A 17,074-nucleotide genomic window follows, 5' to 3' on the forward strand; every position below is an offset into this window, starting at 1 on the left:
CAGAGGTTAAAAAAACCTAGGCACCCCAAACTGAAAACAGACCATGATGGACTTGAGGGGAAAAAAAATAATAACGTTTTAGATGGTTTACTCAAAGGATTGTGTGATGATGAAACTGATTCCAGAACCAGTTTGGTGTTCAATACCTGAAGAAAAGGTTTACAGCCAGCCCTCAGTATTGGGTTCCACATCCATGGATTCAATCAACCACGGATCAAAAATATGTGGAGGGAAAAAGGATGGTTGCGTCTGCACTGAACATGTACAGACTCTTTTCCTTGTCATTATTCCCTAAACAATGTAGCATAACAACTATTTACATAGCACTTACATTAGGTATTACAGATAATCTGGAGATGACTTAAATTGTACAGGAGGATATGCACAGGTCATATGCAAATATTATGTATGCCCTTTAATATCAGGGACTTGAGCATCACAAATATTGGCATTTCTGAAAGTCCTGGAACCAAACTGCCTCCAGACAGAGGTGGACAACTGTACTTTATTGTCATTATCTAAAATGTCAGTAACTGAACATCATTCTTGATGGGGCTTATATGCCACTGCATGCTTCACAAGGATAAATAAGAAGTGAGAAATAATACAACTGGAAAGAACTTTACAGATCGCTTAGTCCAACCCTCTCATTTTACAAAAAAGGAAACAAAGGCTCATGTAAATGGCAAGAGTTGCTAAAATCAAAGATGATTTTACACAAAGACAGATGCAAAACCCAACCTGCTGCCTCCCGATCCAGTGTTCTTTCCACTATGTGGCGCTTCAGAGTCATGATGGCTACATGAGGTTAAAGAAGTCATTTCTGAAGGACGGAAAGGGGGAGCTGGTGAAGAACAGAGGAGGACAACTAGCCCTTTTAAGCCTCCGTGAGCGCTTCATCTGAAAATGCTCTTCCAAATTCTCATTTGTTATACATAATTCTATTTCTAGGGAAGACAGGAAATGTTCTGTTCTCAGCTGGGTGGAAATCTGGCTCCTCCCCACCTGCTACTATCAGGACTGTGGCTCTCCATCTCCTTCAACAATGTGGTAATTGCTGTCTGCACAGCTATTTCCTCACTAAATTCTGAACTACTGAAGGCCTCACCCTTGCACCCTCAACACCTGGTGCAGTACCTGCCAGGCTTTCAAATACTTGCTGAACAGAATTTCACAAGAGGTTAACAAAGCGATTGGATTTTTTCCCCCTTTCTCCACTGCACAAAGGACAACATGTCTCAAGAACACAAAACTAAGAGAATGCGATAATCTATCCTACAATAACCTCACTACTGCAGTTCTAAAATGCTAACCTTAAAATTCCTCTTCAAGACAAGGAAATAATCACTTCTACAAACAATTTACAAGGTAAAGTTTCCTTAGGTATATTCTTACCTGTAAAATGTTAGTAAAAAAGTCATGGTAGAACATGGGCCAATCTTGACGTCCAATATCAACAATAACTTTGCAGAGTTTGTTCCGGATAAAGTAAGGTAAGGTTTTATGGTGAGCCAAAAGGAGTTTGGGCAGGCAGCTACGAATTTCCATCTTATCCTGAGATGGGACCCCAAGCCACATTTTATTGATCAGATTCTGAAAAAAATATATACATCTTTTAAGCTAACAACCTATACACAAAAATAACTGGTTTTCATCCCACGGTTAGTTATATCACCTCAATAAACAAGAAACTTTTTTTAAAATAAATGTTTAGGGCAATTTGGCAATAAGAACAATAAAAATATTCAAATCCTATAATACAACACTTCCATTCCTACGAAGATCTGCTAAATAAAAATTAACAGAAACAAACAACTGTATGTGCAAAAACTTTCTAATACTTCACTGTCTCTAACAGCCATCAAAAAATGATTGAAACAATCTCAATCTTCAAAAATAGGAGAATGGCTTTGTGAATGTCACAACCATGTATGGGAATATAATATAATATAAAGGTGAGCAGGAAAAAGAAGAACACAAAATGGCACGAGCAATATGATTGTAATTATATATTTTTTTTAATGTGTGCACAGAAAACAAGGACTAGAAAAGAGGTGATATAAATGAAAGTTTTTGTAGTTGGGGATGGCAGTATTACGGATATCATCCCTCCTCTCCAAATGTTTTTCTGCAATTATCTTTCTCTGTTAAATGATAATAGGAAGGAAAAGTTACACATTACCATAAACAACCTACCTACTTAACCCTAAAGCCAACCATTCATGTTACCTTTCTGGTGTTGAGAATGGATGGAAAGGAGCCACCGACATGGAGATAAAGGCAGCATGTGGGAAGAAGCCCCTGAGCTGAGTTCCCACTCTTTCCCACTCATCTGCACATTAAAGCCAAACTCTAGGGCCAATGACATGGCAATTTGACTACAAAATACTTTCAGAAGACTGTAAAATTATCTGACAACTTACCTCAAAAACCGTTAAACTGTACATCATTACATAGTCATTCCTAGTGCTGGAGAGAAAATACAGGCAGAATCTCCAGGCTCCTATCTGCTGGGCAAAATTATTAAGAAGCTCCTCTGGAAAAGTTAAACAGCAACAAAGGGTGGTTATGAAAATACATGAAATTAACATAAGACTGGGCTGTCTTACTGTTTTTTTTAAACATGCCTCTCTCCATATAATGTAAGGTTAAATTCAGCTGGTTCTTCAAGACAGAATAAATCATATAATATTTTTCTGACTCAGGTAAACATCAACACTGACAGTATCTTCAGCCATCTAAAAGCCAATAACTTTGCCATGAATACTTCTTTAGGCAGAGAAACTTTCATTGCTAAAGATCTTACTTAACCTAATGTGTGTATGGAATGTTATAACAGTATCATTTCCTCTTCTTGAAAATGATGGCTAGCTTATTTCTCGTGGCGTATGAGCTGTATTTTATCTCCTCACCACTCCTCTACACATCTTCAGTAACGTATAAATTGTTCATACACACATTACAAAACCATGGCTGGAGAAGCAGAGAAAGAAACAATTAAGATTAATGTTACAAAGACAGGATACGAAAAATGCAAGGGAGTTCAAGATGGCTAACTGTCTGCATTTGGCTTGGTTTTATTTTAAAGCATCACCCAAATAAATAAGTAAGTAAGTAAGTGTAACAATCATGAGAGTTGCCAGGAGCAGCCTGTCCACACGTCAAATCATTTAGAGATGGCTTTCCTCGCCACAGGCTGCTGACAAGCACAGCCAGAGTCCACAAGGTGGCGAGCATTAAGAGTCTATCGCCATGTTTCTGGATATGCTGCCTCTTAGTCACCTTGACCTGCTGCACTGGACCTGAAATATAATCCAAAAAGGGTGACAATGTGTGGGCCAACAACCCCAAGAGATTCTAGGAAAGCCTTTGGAAAAGCAGAACGCACACACAGCAGCTCCTTTTAATCCTAAAGTCACTGCTCTGCTAGTTCCCTACAACCTGGGCTAAATGCAACAAGGCAGCCTTACCAAATATTCCATAAAAGGAAGCTAATGACCTTTCCTAATAATTAAGCAAAAGTTTCTATGAATCTCAGAGGTGAAATCAAACCCAAGGCTGTGGCTGGAAATGAGGAACTCTGGGCTCTGTTCTAGACCTTGCCCCTAATTCACAGTCTGACCCCACACAAGTCATCATTCCTCCTTGACACTTCCATTTCCTCTGCCAGTAAAATGACCAGATGATCTTCTGAGCTCCCTGCTAACAGTTCTATCAACCTAATCCCTAGAGCACTAGGAACCCACCTTTGCTGGAGGGTGGGTGGAGCCCTTTTAAGAAAAGGCCTCCCTCTTTTCTCCCACCTAGCTAGGAAAAGCTGTTAATTTATCCTAAGACAACAGAAAAGAAGCAAGTGGTTCCTGCCCACACACTCGAATAAATCTACAATGACTAAGTACAAAGAGAACTGAACTAAGACACACCCACTGTAGAGAACCAAACCCCCGGATTCCCCATAGCCTGCATTTAAATTAGACATTTGTAGCATCTAGTTATTTAAAGCTATTTTAAAATCAGGTTAGAATACGAAAATGTTCAGAGGGTTCACACTTTTAATTCATGAACACACAAGGTGAGCAATATTTGATCTGCAAAACAAAAATTAAGAGAAGAATCAAAAGTATTTCAATTATAAGCTTTAAAAAAAAAAGACTGAAAAAATTAGAGTGTTAGAATAAAGCAGATTAATATAAGGGAACGATCCTCCACCTCTTTTGGTAAAAATCACCACTGATATTTTTACTGTAAGTATAAGATACTTTAGTAGCAAAACTAATAAGGGGATCATTTGGGGGGCAGGAGAAATGCCAGCCCAAGTGAAAAATAAGAGAACCTAGGGAGGCAAGCAGGGTGGGTCTTCTAAGCCAGATACCTGTTCACCTATTGGGCTCAGCTTCTGCCAGAGATTCCTGGTTTCTAAATGCTCCGATTCTCCACAGTGCTCTCACTCAGAAAAACAAGGCATGTAGGGGCAGGCCCCAAAGAGACCACCAAGTGTAAAATTAAAAGTTTAGAAGTTAACATCTGGCCAGGCACGGTGGCTCACCCCTATAATCCTAATACTCTGGGAAGCCGAGGCAGGAGGATCGCTTGAGCTCAGGAGTTCAAGACCAGCCTGAGCAAGAGTAAGACACCGTCTCTACTAAAAAAAATAGAAAATAAATTACGGGGCAACTAAAGAAAAAATATAAAAAATTAGCTGGGCATGGTGGCACATGTCTGTAGTCCCAGATACTTGGGAGGCTAAGGCAGGAGGATCACTTGAGCCCAGGAGTTTGAGGTTGCTGTGAGCTAGGCTGACGCCACGGCACTCTAGCCAAGGCAACAGAGTGAGACTCTGTCTCAAAAAAAAAAAAAAAAAAGAAGTTAACATCTATCAGGAGCTGATGATACTTGGGGCACAGGGGAAAATGGGCTATAGACACAGGTCTACTGGCCACCTGGAAATCTGAACCCCAACCAGGCTTTAGATCAAAGGTGAAATCAGCCATAACATTTAACTGCCAATATGACTTAGCGAAGTCAAGAGAGAGAGAGAAATGAGCCTCCAGGGTCCCAGAGCCTCAGAAAAAGAACTCCAAGGAAGTAGAAATAATGAATTTAGGCCGGGCGCAGTGGCTCACGCCTGTAATCCTGGCACTCTGGGAGGCCGAGGCGGGTCTATCGCTCGAGGTCAGGAGTTCGAGACCAGCCTGAGCGAGACCCTGTCTCTACTAAAAAAAAAATAGAAAGAAATTATCTGGCCAACTAAAAATATATAAAGAAAAAAAAATTAGCCGGGCATGGTGGCGCATGCCTGTAGTCCCAGCTACTCGGGAGGCTGAGGCAGTAGGATTGCTTAAGCCCAGGAGTTTGAGGTTGCTGTGAGCTAGGCTGACGCCACGGCACTCACTCCACCCAGCCAACAGAGCGAGACTCTGTCTCAAAAAAAAAAAAAAAAAAGAAAGAAAGAAAAGAAAAGAAAAGAAATAATGAATTTACATTACATTACCAGCACAGAGCTGCTGGCCACCCAAAGGAAAAGTCTTTAGGTTTGGAAAGAGAAAAATATTTTTCATTCTCAAGTGAAGACTCAGGAAAAAAAGATGGCTCTAGGACCACAGTGTCCCTGGGGCAAAGATCTAACACTTGAATACAATTTCTACTTTATGATTATGTTTTAATGAATATTGTTTATGTGAATGAATATAAAATTCAAAAGTAGATTCTACAAAAGTGCTGAGGTCCCCAGAAGACCTGAGTGATTATACTTACACCTCTGCTGTTTGAAGCCTTTATTCACCCAAACTCGCAAAATGGGAAAGAGGACAGTGGAGAAATGGAAAACAGAAGCCAGAAGCCCCCAAAAGAACAGCAGTTAAGGAATCTCTGAGCATTAGATGAGGTTCACATTAGACCTCTGCACACCAAAACGTGTTCATTTTGACTGAACATTTTGACACCGTGAGTTTTTTTAAATTAACAGTCGCAGGCTTCTTATGACAGTTTAATAACATTGCTGAAATTAAGACAAAGTGAGGGAAGGGCTTTCTCCTTCACCAAAGGAAGGAAAATCTATCACTATGTCCTTATAACTAGTATTGTAGACCTCACCAGCCACAAACCAGTAGAACCACAGCAAAAAGAGCAAGAACTCAAGAGGAAAACATGCCAACTCGACCAGCCAAGGCTGCAGACAACTCCTTCCTCCCCACTGGGCCTTCTCCTTATAAATTACTCTTTGCAATGCCACACTCCACTTACCTATCTCACGTTTTCTTTCATTGGTCGTACAATCGTGAAAAAATTCTGTCATCAGACTTTCCAGTGCCCTGAGGGAGGCTTCTTCAGATGCCTAACAAAGGAATTTGAAAAAACATCAATAAACTGCATCTTCAGTTCTACTGTTCCTCGGGTTCCTTCCAGGTCACATTCAACAGCAAGAGCAACTTACTTCCTCAAAACATCTTGGTTCGACATTCTTCAAATGCATGATATAAGCCAGAAAAACTGAAGAGAGTTTCCCAGCTGGCTCAAAACCCTAAGTTTTAATACTCTCTATAAATCCATGCTACCGTGCATTCTATTTTCAATTATTTATGCTGAGGAAAAGGGGACAAATAATTTAAAATTCAATTCTGGAAACATGTTGAAAGCAAATTAACAGCCTAGGCCCTGCCTGAATAAGCAGAGTGAGGAGATTCAGGGAGAAGGTTAGGGCTCCTTCTAGATTATCCGTCCATAATACATTTCCCCCATGTCTGAATAATTGGCCATATTTTGATTCAGAGCAATTGTATCCAACTGCTGCATGGATTCTTAGGGGTTTTCTTGAAGGTGCTTCATTAGGACTCATAGACACAGTCAACTCTCAAGCTCATGTAAGCAGCCAACGGAGACCAGGGTGCAGCTGAGAAGCAAGCTAACAAGGACTCAAAATCAGACAGCACGTCTACACCAGTCTCAGAGAGACAGACGCTCAGCATAACTGCTCAGGCTGGAAATGAGAAGACAGAGGGCCCAAGACGCCCAATGCTCATCCTCTCCCTATTCCATATGGAGCCCCCAAACTCACTTCCTTTTCTCTCACTGAAGTAGGAGGATGTCAGCTGCAGCAATGAGCGTGAGTCAACACTCCTTCACACACCTGTCTACAAAAAGGCGAGCATCCCCAGACCACTTCAGAATCCTCAGAGAGCATCAAGAGCCAAGAGCAGTTCTGTTTTGTTCATTGTCTCTTTTTTTTTTTTTTTTTCTGAGACAGAGTCTCACCCTGTTGCCCTAGCTCACAGCAACCTCAAGCTCCTGGGCTTAAAAGATCCTACTGCCTCAGCCTTCCAAGTAGCTGGGATTACAGGCATGCGCCACCATACCCGGCTAATTTTCTCTCTATATATATGTATATATATGTTTTTAGCTGTCCGTATAATTTTTTTTTTTTCTATTTTTAGTAGAGACAGGGTCTCGCTCTTGCTCAGGCTGGTCTCGAACTCCTGAGCTCAAACAATCCGCCCACCCCGGCCTCCCAGAGTGCTAGGATTACAGGCGTGAGCCACCACACCCGGCCTGTTCATTGTCTCTTAATTCCTTTCTACCTACCCACCTCCCTTCCCCACATCCTCTCCATTACCCATAGAGTAAGAGCTGACTATAAAAGCTGCCTTTTAATAGAAGCCCACGCTCACATGTGTTGTATGTCAAAATGTAAGAGACCAGAGACTTCCACCTGGTAGTTTACTTTTGTGGAAACAGGAACTTCGGCCACTTTGTGGATAAACCACACTCTCAGCACTTCTCAGGACTGGGACCAATTACGAGGCTGAATCAGACTTACACGAGCCCCACTACATCAACCAGCACACGCAAGTACACCACACAGAACATGGAGGCCACACTTATGCAGTGCCAGGCACAGATGTCCCTCCCATACCATGGTCAAAGAATGATGGCTGTGCAATGACAACTCAACTCTGACATGCTAAGTGATGAATTACTATACAATCGTTTTAGCACTTGTGATTCTGAGGGACCATCTGGATTTTATATTTATGATAAAGAGTAGCCCTCTACTCCTCTTTCAAATTTCTGTATCAGTTTAGTTAAAAAATATTCTTGGCTTGCAAGCCAAGCTGTTTTATTAAAAACTATCTATTTTTTCAAATGCAAAAATAAACTGAAAAGTGAAGCTAAAATAAGACTGCAATCTTTTTAAATCTATTTCAAGTGTCTGTGTTGACCGAAACAGCCTCACTGTTCTCACTGACTTTGTAAGTAAACGTTATAAATTCAAACTTCTAAAATGAACTTATATAAATACAAGAATGCTATGGTCTAAATCAAGTTTGATATACCATTTAATTTGGGGAAAAAAAAGGTTTTGCTGTTTAAAATAAAAAGGCTGTGGGAAGATACAGAAGAATCAAGAATAACAACAACTCACTGCCAAAAAAATAAAAATAAACATAAATCAAGAAGTATCTGTTGAACTAATATCAGCTATTTAGTTAAAATAAATCAATAGTTCTTCTGGAACCAAAATGGATTCCTGAAAATTAAGGTCACATCTTGAAATCACCCCTCTTCACAACTTTTTCTTGTGTTGAATCATTTTAGAGTAGATCCTAGAAAAAAACTTAAGTTCATCACATCCAGGCACCAACATTTACTTAGTAGTGGTTCTGGAGGTGGAGGTTTGTGAACTTAATGATTATTGGCAAGTTCCCGACAATCTCCTAAAAGAGCTGAGTGCGGTAGCTGGAGCCTGTAACCCCAGTGTGTTTTGGGAGGCCAAGGCCAGAGGACTGCTTAAGGCCATGAGTTTGAGACTATCCTGGGCAACACAGCAAGACCCCGTCTCTACACAACATAAAAAATAAGCCAGGAGTGGTGGCACATGCCTGTAGTCCCAGCCGCTTGGGAGGCTGAGGCAGGAGGATGGCTTGAGCCCAGGAGTTCAAGGGTACAATGAACTATGACTGTGCCACAGTACTTCAGTCTGGGCAACAAGCAAGACTCAATCTCCACCAAAAAAAAAAAAAAAACTTCCAAAAGAATCCAACTCTGTCTCCATCCCCAGTCCCATCTACCCCACACTCCCTGCCCCAACACAAGAAGCTATGGGTCCTGTGGAAATTGTAAAGACAGAAGTACCCATAAGAATCCCAGATGGATGCTCCTATTAAATGATGGTTACATAAAAAAACTCCAAAAGCTAACCGGGTATTTCTCAACAAGAACAAATAATGTGCTGTTCCCATTTTCAATCACTTCTATAATTATAACAATAATACCTGCCTCACAGGATGTATGAGGATCAAATGAGGTGATCCATGTAAAACTGATACATAAACTGTAGGAATTATCTAATCTGGAGTTATGGTTGCTCTCATTTTTATTTGTTCTCAGATACCAAATGAAAACAGACCACAGCAAGACCAATGCAAAACAACAGAAGTGGTCACGCCTGCTTTGAAACTAGAGACGCATGCCTTCAGGCTTAGGGGCTTTGTCCCAATCACATCTTGTAGGTCTTTTCAGACTAGATTTCAAAATGAAACTACACAAATTTACAGGAGGTAAAAGAAGGAGGCTGAGAATTTGCCAAGGTCAAACAATCAGAACAGAGGTAGAAAGACATAAAGGATATGTTCAAGATCTACAAATGGTTAAAGTATACTGGAAAATTCTCTCACCCCCTTTTGGCAAGAAGGCCACTGGAACCTTCTTGCCAGCTGTTTAAAGCAAGTGGTGAAGCCAGAATCCAGACTGTGTTAAATTAAGGAATTAATGACAAGTAAGAAAGTGGTAATACTCCCTTGCAGACTATATTTTCAAGTAATGAAAGAGACAAAAAAACAAGTGCCACTGTATGGTAGGGAGAGAAGGCTTCAATTGCCAAAGGCTATTCAAACTTTATGTCCTACACTACACTGACTAATTTACGAAGAACACTCAGATATGTATATATCTGACTGCTTCCCATCTTGTGCTTGGGATTTAAGCCTCAGATTTTAATAAACTAAGGAAAGATAAGATTAGTTTAAAGCTAAGTGAGACACATTCACACACAAAAATTCCATTTGGATTATAGATACAAAACATGAAAGGTAAAATAAAGGTTCTAGAAAATAATATAGGAGAATATGTTCATGACCTGGGGTAGAGAAAAATTGATTAAACAGACACATAAAGCACTAAACATAAAAGACTGATAAATTGGGACATTCATCAGATAACTGACAGAACTATCAGAATATAAAATAACTTCTACAAATCAGTAAAGAAAAGACAAATGACTCAGGTTTTTTGGACAGGCAAATAGTTACTTATAAAAGAGGGTATATAAAAGGCATATAAATAAGTGCTCAACCTCATTAGTCATAAGGGAAATACTAAAAACAAGATAGTGCTACACAGCCACTCGAACAGGTACAATTAAAAGGACTGACAGTAATAAGTGTTGGTGAGGACGCTGAGCAATTAGAACATGCGTACACTGCTGGTGGGAGCATAAACTGGCATAACCACTTTGGAAAACTATTTGGCAGCTAAACGTATGCATATCTTATGACCCTGCACTTCTACTCCTTGATATATTCCCAAGAGAAATCTGTACCTGTATACCAAAAGAAATGCCCACAATTGTTCACAGTACCATTACACATAATATCCAAAAAGTTGAAAGAACCCAGATAGGTTTATTCACATAGGAGATTATCATAAGACAACAGAAATGACTACTGCTATGTGCAACAACATAGCTGAATCGCAACAAACACAATGTTGAGTGAAAGAAGCCAAAACACATCCTTCCATTACTCATTTTATATTAATCTTTAAAAATAAGCAAAACTAATCTATGGTGTTATAATCAGACTTTGGGGGAGACATTCTGGAATTCTAGTAATATCCTTAATCTGAGTGTTAGTTCCACTAGGATGATGACTTTACCTTACGATGTGTGCACTTCCCCTGTAAGTATACATACTTAAATTTTAAATATGTAATGTTATCCTCGTTTTAAAATTCAGCTTGGTATTTTCAGACCCAGCATGGTGGCTCGTGCCTATAATCCTAGCACTCCAGGAAGCTGAGATGAGAGGGTTGCTGAAGCCAGGAGATCTAGACCAGCCTAGACAATATAGTGAGACCTCATCTCTTAAAAAAAATTTTTTTTTTTAATTAGCAGAATATGGTGGCACACTTCTATAGTCCCAGCTACTCAAGAGGCTGAGGAGAGAGGATCGCTTGAGCCCAGGAGTCTGAGGCTACAGAGAGCTATGATCACACCACTGCACTCTAGCCTGGGTGACAGAGCAAGACCCTGGCTCAAAAAAAGAAAAAAAGAAATTGTGTTTTTCCTCTATTAACACAGCTATTCAGAGCAATTTGGCGATCTGCAGCAAATCTGCAGGTAAACTCTAAGCATGAGACTCTTGGATTCAAACCATCACTTATTGGGCCAGGCGAAGTGGCTCACGCCTGTAATCCTAGCACTCTGGGAGGCCAAGGCAAGAGGATCACTTGAGCTCAGGAGTTTGAGACCAGCTTGAACAAGAGTGAGACCCCGTCTCTACTAAAAATAGAAAAAAAAAAATAGTCAGGCAACTAAAAATAGAGAAAATTAGCCAGGGATGTCTCAAAAAAAAGCAACCACCAGTTATTTATCTTCAGATCTGCCCAGGGTGGCAAACATGAAGTAGTACAACCCCATAAGCCTATGCTTCCCAGCAGTTACTTGGCTCACCTTGATAGCAAATGGCATACAGACTTGAAATTTAAACATCTGGGCATGATGATGAATTAAGCTTGGCTCAGAATATACTCTTGGAGAGCTATGTATATATCTGAATCAAACCGAAGTTTTCTATTCCATAAACAGTTAAAATCTGAATAGTTGATAAGCTTTCAACTGTACCTGCCTTGACTTTAACTGCTCCTCTTACGGCACTGTTCTTGGGTCAGCAGTTCAGAGACCTATGCTACTGACTCACTTATTAAGGAACTACTAAATCAACCAAGACTCATCATCACCTAAAAAATTACAAGAAAAACTTGAAAGAAGGGGGAAGGGCCACATAATTTGAAATCTTCTTTGATTCTTCCCCCTAGTCTCTATTCCCACCACAGATGCCACCAAGCCTGCTGGCTGCTGCTTCACACCGTTTCCACCAAGCCCTAACCATCTCCTGCCTGCACTGCTATGATTCACCTGGTCCCCTTGACGCCAGCTTTTCCAGTTCCAATACCATCTGTACTTGGCCACCAGGTAAACTCTCCTGAAGGTTTTCTACCCCAATTATTCTAAACCCAGCTTTAAATCAGGACCCACTAAGAAACTAAGCTACTTGATCGACAAACAGGAACTCAATACTCACTAAGTACCTGATATTGCTTAAATTAAGCCCTTGAGATACAAAGACAAGTAAGATGGGGAGAGAGGGCAGAACCTATGAATAAAAAGTAGATTATGAAGGTTTACACCCTTCAGGAATGGCACAAGAATTAACAGCCTCAGGAGACCAAAGAGAGTACTAACTCTGAAGGAGAGCTTCACAGGGGTGATGACATATTTTGGGTTTTGCAGAATGCAGAGGAGTTTACTAGGAAGAAAAGGAGGAGGAAAGCATGCCTGACTCAACATTACTCACCACAGGACGCCATTACTCTAGTCTGAACACTCATGGTCTCATAAGTAAATGTCTAGTCCTATCCTGCATTTGCTGCTGGGTCTGCAATTTATAGTTCAACTTTCATGAAATTTCCTACAAAGATTACAGTGTAGATCCCTTCTTTGTTTTCATCTTCTTTGTCTTGTAATCAGTACCACAGAATTTTGCCCATAGTACTGTACTCTGGTCATTTCAGAATGCCAAAATAGGCTCTGGGGTCAGGTTCCCTAAGTCCAAATCCAAATGCACCTCAACCTTGGCCCAGTTATTTAATCTATCCACTTTCTCCTCCTGTGTACAACTGGGGATATTAAGAGTACCTAACATACTGGGTTGTTCTGATGATTAAATAAAATGTAAAGCACATAATAAACACAATGCCAGGCATAAAGTTAAGGACTGAAGTCACAGCTATCACTGTTAATACATCACAGGTAAATTAGGCTTCTCTAACCAGAACATACGCTATCTGGAAAGAGACTCTATCTAATGCATTTGTATTTTCTATAATATCCAGCATGGACTGGTGCTCAGACATTTTACAGACCAAATTCAGGAGAGTAAAAGGAACAAGAAGACTGGCCGGGCACGGTGGCTCACGCCTGTAATCCTAGCACTCTGGGAGGCCGAGGCGGGTGGATTGTTTGAGCTCAGGAGTTCGAGACCAGCCTGAGCAAGAGCTAGACCCCGTCTCTACTAAAAATAGAAAGAAATTATGTGACCAACTAAAATATATATAGAGAAAAAATTAGCCGGGCATGGTGGCGCATGTCTGTAGTCCCAGCTACTCGGGAGGCTAAGGCAGGAGGATCGCTTAAGCTCAGGAGTTTGAGGTTGCTGTGAGCTAGGCTGACGCCACGGCACTCACTCTAGCCCAGGCAACAGAGCAAGACTCTGTCTCAAAAAAAAAAAAAAAAAAAAGGAACAAGAAGACTATTGGTTCCACTTTTTGTTTCTCAAGAATACGGGTAATTCCTCCAAATTTAAGACAAAACCGGGCGCAGTGGCACATGCCTATAATCCTAGCACTTTGGGAGACCAGGCAGGAGGATGGCTTGAGGCCAAGGAGTTCAAGACTAGCCTGAGCAAAAGAGCAAGACTTCCATCTCTACCAAAAAAATAGAAAAATTAGCCAGGTGTAGTGGCACACGCCTGGAGTCCCAGCTAGGCTGGGTGCGGTGGTTTATGCCCGTAATCCTAGCACTTTGGGAGGCTGAGGCAGAAGGACTGCTTAAGCCCAGAAGTTTGAGGTTGCAGTGAGCTATGATGACACCACTATACTCTAGCCTGGGCAACAGAGTGAGACCGTGTTTCAAAAAAAAAAAAAAGAAAGAAAGAAAGACACATGTGACCCTTTAAATTTCCCCCTTTAAGGGCTCCGATCATAATGACCTTTGCTCACAGACTCAATGAATCCATTGTGAAAAATAGGAGAATACTAATAATTTTAAAGAACACTGAGACTGGAGGTGGATAATATGGTGTTTTCCCCCTTAAGATAAGGTACCTAGATGACGGTTTTCTTAAACCCTGATAAAATCTGTAACGTTTTACCTATAGGCCTCTAAAACAACCCCCTCATTTCACAAAATTAGTACTGGGGAAAAAAACAACTATTTTTTTAAAAAGCTTTTTGCCACCTTTTCCAAGAGCCACATGCTGTATATCCTAATAGGAAGTGAATTATAGCAGCTTTCTGTATTCAGGTTCATGGCCTCCTTGGTACCAAACCTAAACAAAATGAGGACTAGTGTCCCAGAGTCCCATTCAAACATGGCAGTGGCATGTCTAGAACAATTTTATTACTCTATTTGCTTGTAAATAAAGACGGTTTCTGAGAAAAGTGATTCTATCCTTGCTGCCAACCAAGGTGAAAAAGTATACAAAACATACCTGGTTTGTTACAACAGATGCCATCAGCAAAGAAATTCAATCTCGTGTAAACTCTCCCTGAAAGCTTACAGGATTACCATAGGCATCTGAACTCTCAAATGAACACTCTCACTTCCCTACACCCTTCACTACGCCAAAGAAAATAGATGAGGAAAAAAAATCTCTTTGACCAGTAGGCCTGCACAGAATTATGAGATGAAATAACACTACCTATTCCCCTCCTGAAGTCACTCAGCTCAAAAAGCTAGAAAACAGGAAAGCACATCAAGGAAGCCCAGTCAGGAGAACGACATACAGAACAAGTCTTCCCCCTCCTCTCCCCGGTCACTGCTCTTTTGTATCTCAGTCTACAGATACTTTCTTCTTAAAAAACTAAACACATCAAGTTGAAACAGAAATCTCAATTTCTCTATAAGCAAAGTGGTGAAACCAGTTGACTCTCCGAAGTCTAGCAGTCAGTGAAACGCAAAGGCATCAGTGACTTGCTCGGAGACTTGCAGCTAGGCAGTGGCGCGCCAAGTCTCCTGACTGTCGGTCCCATCCGCACACATGTTGAGTTTGTTTCCTTAGCCTATTTGTGATAGGGGGGGTAGGGGCAAGGCTAAGCAGAGGGGGACTAAGAGTACAAGTAAATATGGATGTAATTAATTCTAAAAATTATGTACAAAAGTTGCATGGAAAAAACTGTCTTCTACTGAAGCAAAAAAACAGAGAGCCACAGCATGGCACCGGAAAGTTAAGGCCAGGACAGCTGCACTCAGCACTCTATCAAACATGTGTCTGAAATTAACAAAGTTATCCCTTTGCATCAGAAGGGCTTCTTGTTGTCTTGCCCACAGTTTAAATCTCAATAATATTTGCCCTTTGGGAATAACTTTGCATAATGTCTTCTTGCAGAAAATTAATATTTGATTAAAACATATACTGCAGCTGCATCTAAACATAATTCTAGTCATCAAAAAGCACTTTTCTGCTTTAATTTAAAACTACCATGAACTTGATCAATGACAGAACATTCCTCTAGTATTTACTGGTTTTGCACAAAGTGCCCAATCTCTCTGTCTTGTCCATGAACAAAAGGAATCTGATTACTGCTGAGGACTGTGAGTTAGAAGCAGGATGACTGCCAGGCATCTAGGCCAGAAAGCTCAACTGGTCCCACTGTGGTAATGACAAGGTTGAGGCGGCATATTCTGTCCCCATGGGGACCAATTAGAGGAAACATCTTTGTATACAGAGAACAGTACGTTTTACGCTAGGAAAAGCTCTCCATGTACTACTGTACAGTACATAAAAACAAGAGTAACCAATTAGCCTCCAATGGACAGGTGCACTGGTTTCAAACACTTAAAACAAATCAAAAGGAGATTAAAGAGTCATGACAAGTAAATGCTACACCTGATCCTAGACTGGGTCCCATACTAGAGGGAGAAAATTGCTATAAAAGGCATGATTGAGCCAACTAACAAAATTGGAGTACAGGTAGTAGATTAAAGTACTGAATCAATGTTGTAATAACTGAAGTTGATGACTATAATATGGTTATATGTGCAGAAAAATATCCCTATTAGGAAATATACTATATAGGGACAACAGGCCACAACAAAGGCAACTAACTCTTAAATAGTTTAGGAAAAAAATATGGGTGTCAATTGCGAAAGCTTATGTAGGTAGGTATGTGCATGCATATATATATATATATACAGTGAGAGCGAGGAAGAGAGAGAGCACATGCAAGAGCATAAATAATAAAGCAAACAGGGCAAAATGTTAACAACAGGTGAGTCTGGGTAAAGGGTCTAAGAATGTTCTTTGTAATCTTGCAATCTTTCCGTCAGTTTGAAATTATTTCCAAATAACAAGTTTTTTAAAATATCATCTCTTGGCTGGGACCCTCCACCTTGCTCCTCGCTGCTCCCAGCAAGCTGGGCAACTGAGAAAGAGAAAGTGAGAAAACGATACACTAGGAGGGACATGACTTTATCCTCTCAGATGCCAGCTTTATTTCACCACTGTTTTTGAAAAACAATATTACACAGACTAGATATTAAAAATTTTGCACCTACTGATCAGGCAACAATCATATCCCCTAGGAGCTAAAATACATATATTTTATATACTTATTTACTTATATTCTAGTCGGAATGCTTTAGTTAGACAGCCAAAGAAGTAAATGATAAAAATAGTTACTCTGTAAGAAACTGTCTCAAATAAACAAGTAATACAGCCAAGAATAGGCTCTCTTCACAATTCCATCTGCTTCTCTTTCCCAGGTACATATCCCAGGAGGATGAATGTTTATATCCACATGCTTAGTCAGTTAAACTCCGAAGATACTGAGCACATTAACACAAGGCATGCTACCAAGAAATCCTAAAACAGGATCACAGAATCTTAAGATAGAAATACACAAACTCCAAAGAACAGCAAGTCCAGTCTTCTTTTACAGAGGAGGAAAGCGAAGCTCAGAGAGCGTCTTGACCAAAGTCAAATTATTGGTCAAGTCAACACACGGGGCAGGTCAGAGCTCT

At 40.4% G+C, this 17,074-nt stretch overlaps 1 protein-coding gene across 3 annotated transcripts in view; it reads right to left on the minus strand.

The window, feature by feature from the left end:
• XPO6 (exportin 6) overlaps positions 1-17,074 on the minus strand; it is a 98,144-nt gene that overhangs the window by 61,756 nt on the left and 19,314 nt on the right. For all 3 annotated transcript variants that reach the window (XM_045542856.1, XM_045542857.1, XM_045542855.1), the window contains exons 2-4: positions 6,244-6,334; positions 2,424-2,536; positions 1,396-1,593 (exon numbers count right to left, since the gene is read on the minus strand). In XM_045542856.1, the coding sequence (XP_045398812.1) occupies positions 1,396-1,593; positions 2,424-2,536; positions 6,244-6,334 (402 nt within the window). The remainder of the gene's footprint in view (positions 1-1,395; positions 1,594-2,423; positions 2,537-6,243; positions 6,335-17,074) is intronic.

This window comes from Lemur catta, chromosome 2, assembly GCF_020740605.2.
Source record: "Lemur catta isolate mLemCat1 chromosome 2, mLemCat1.pri, whole genome shotgun sequence".
In the NCBI taxonomy this organism is placed as follows: Eukaryota; Metazoa; Chordata; class Mammalia; order Primates; family Lemuridae; genus Lemur; species Lemur catta.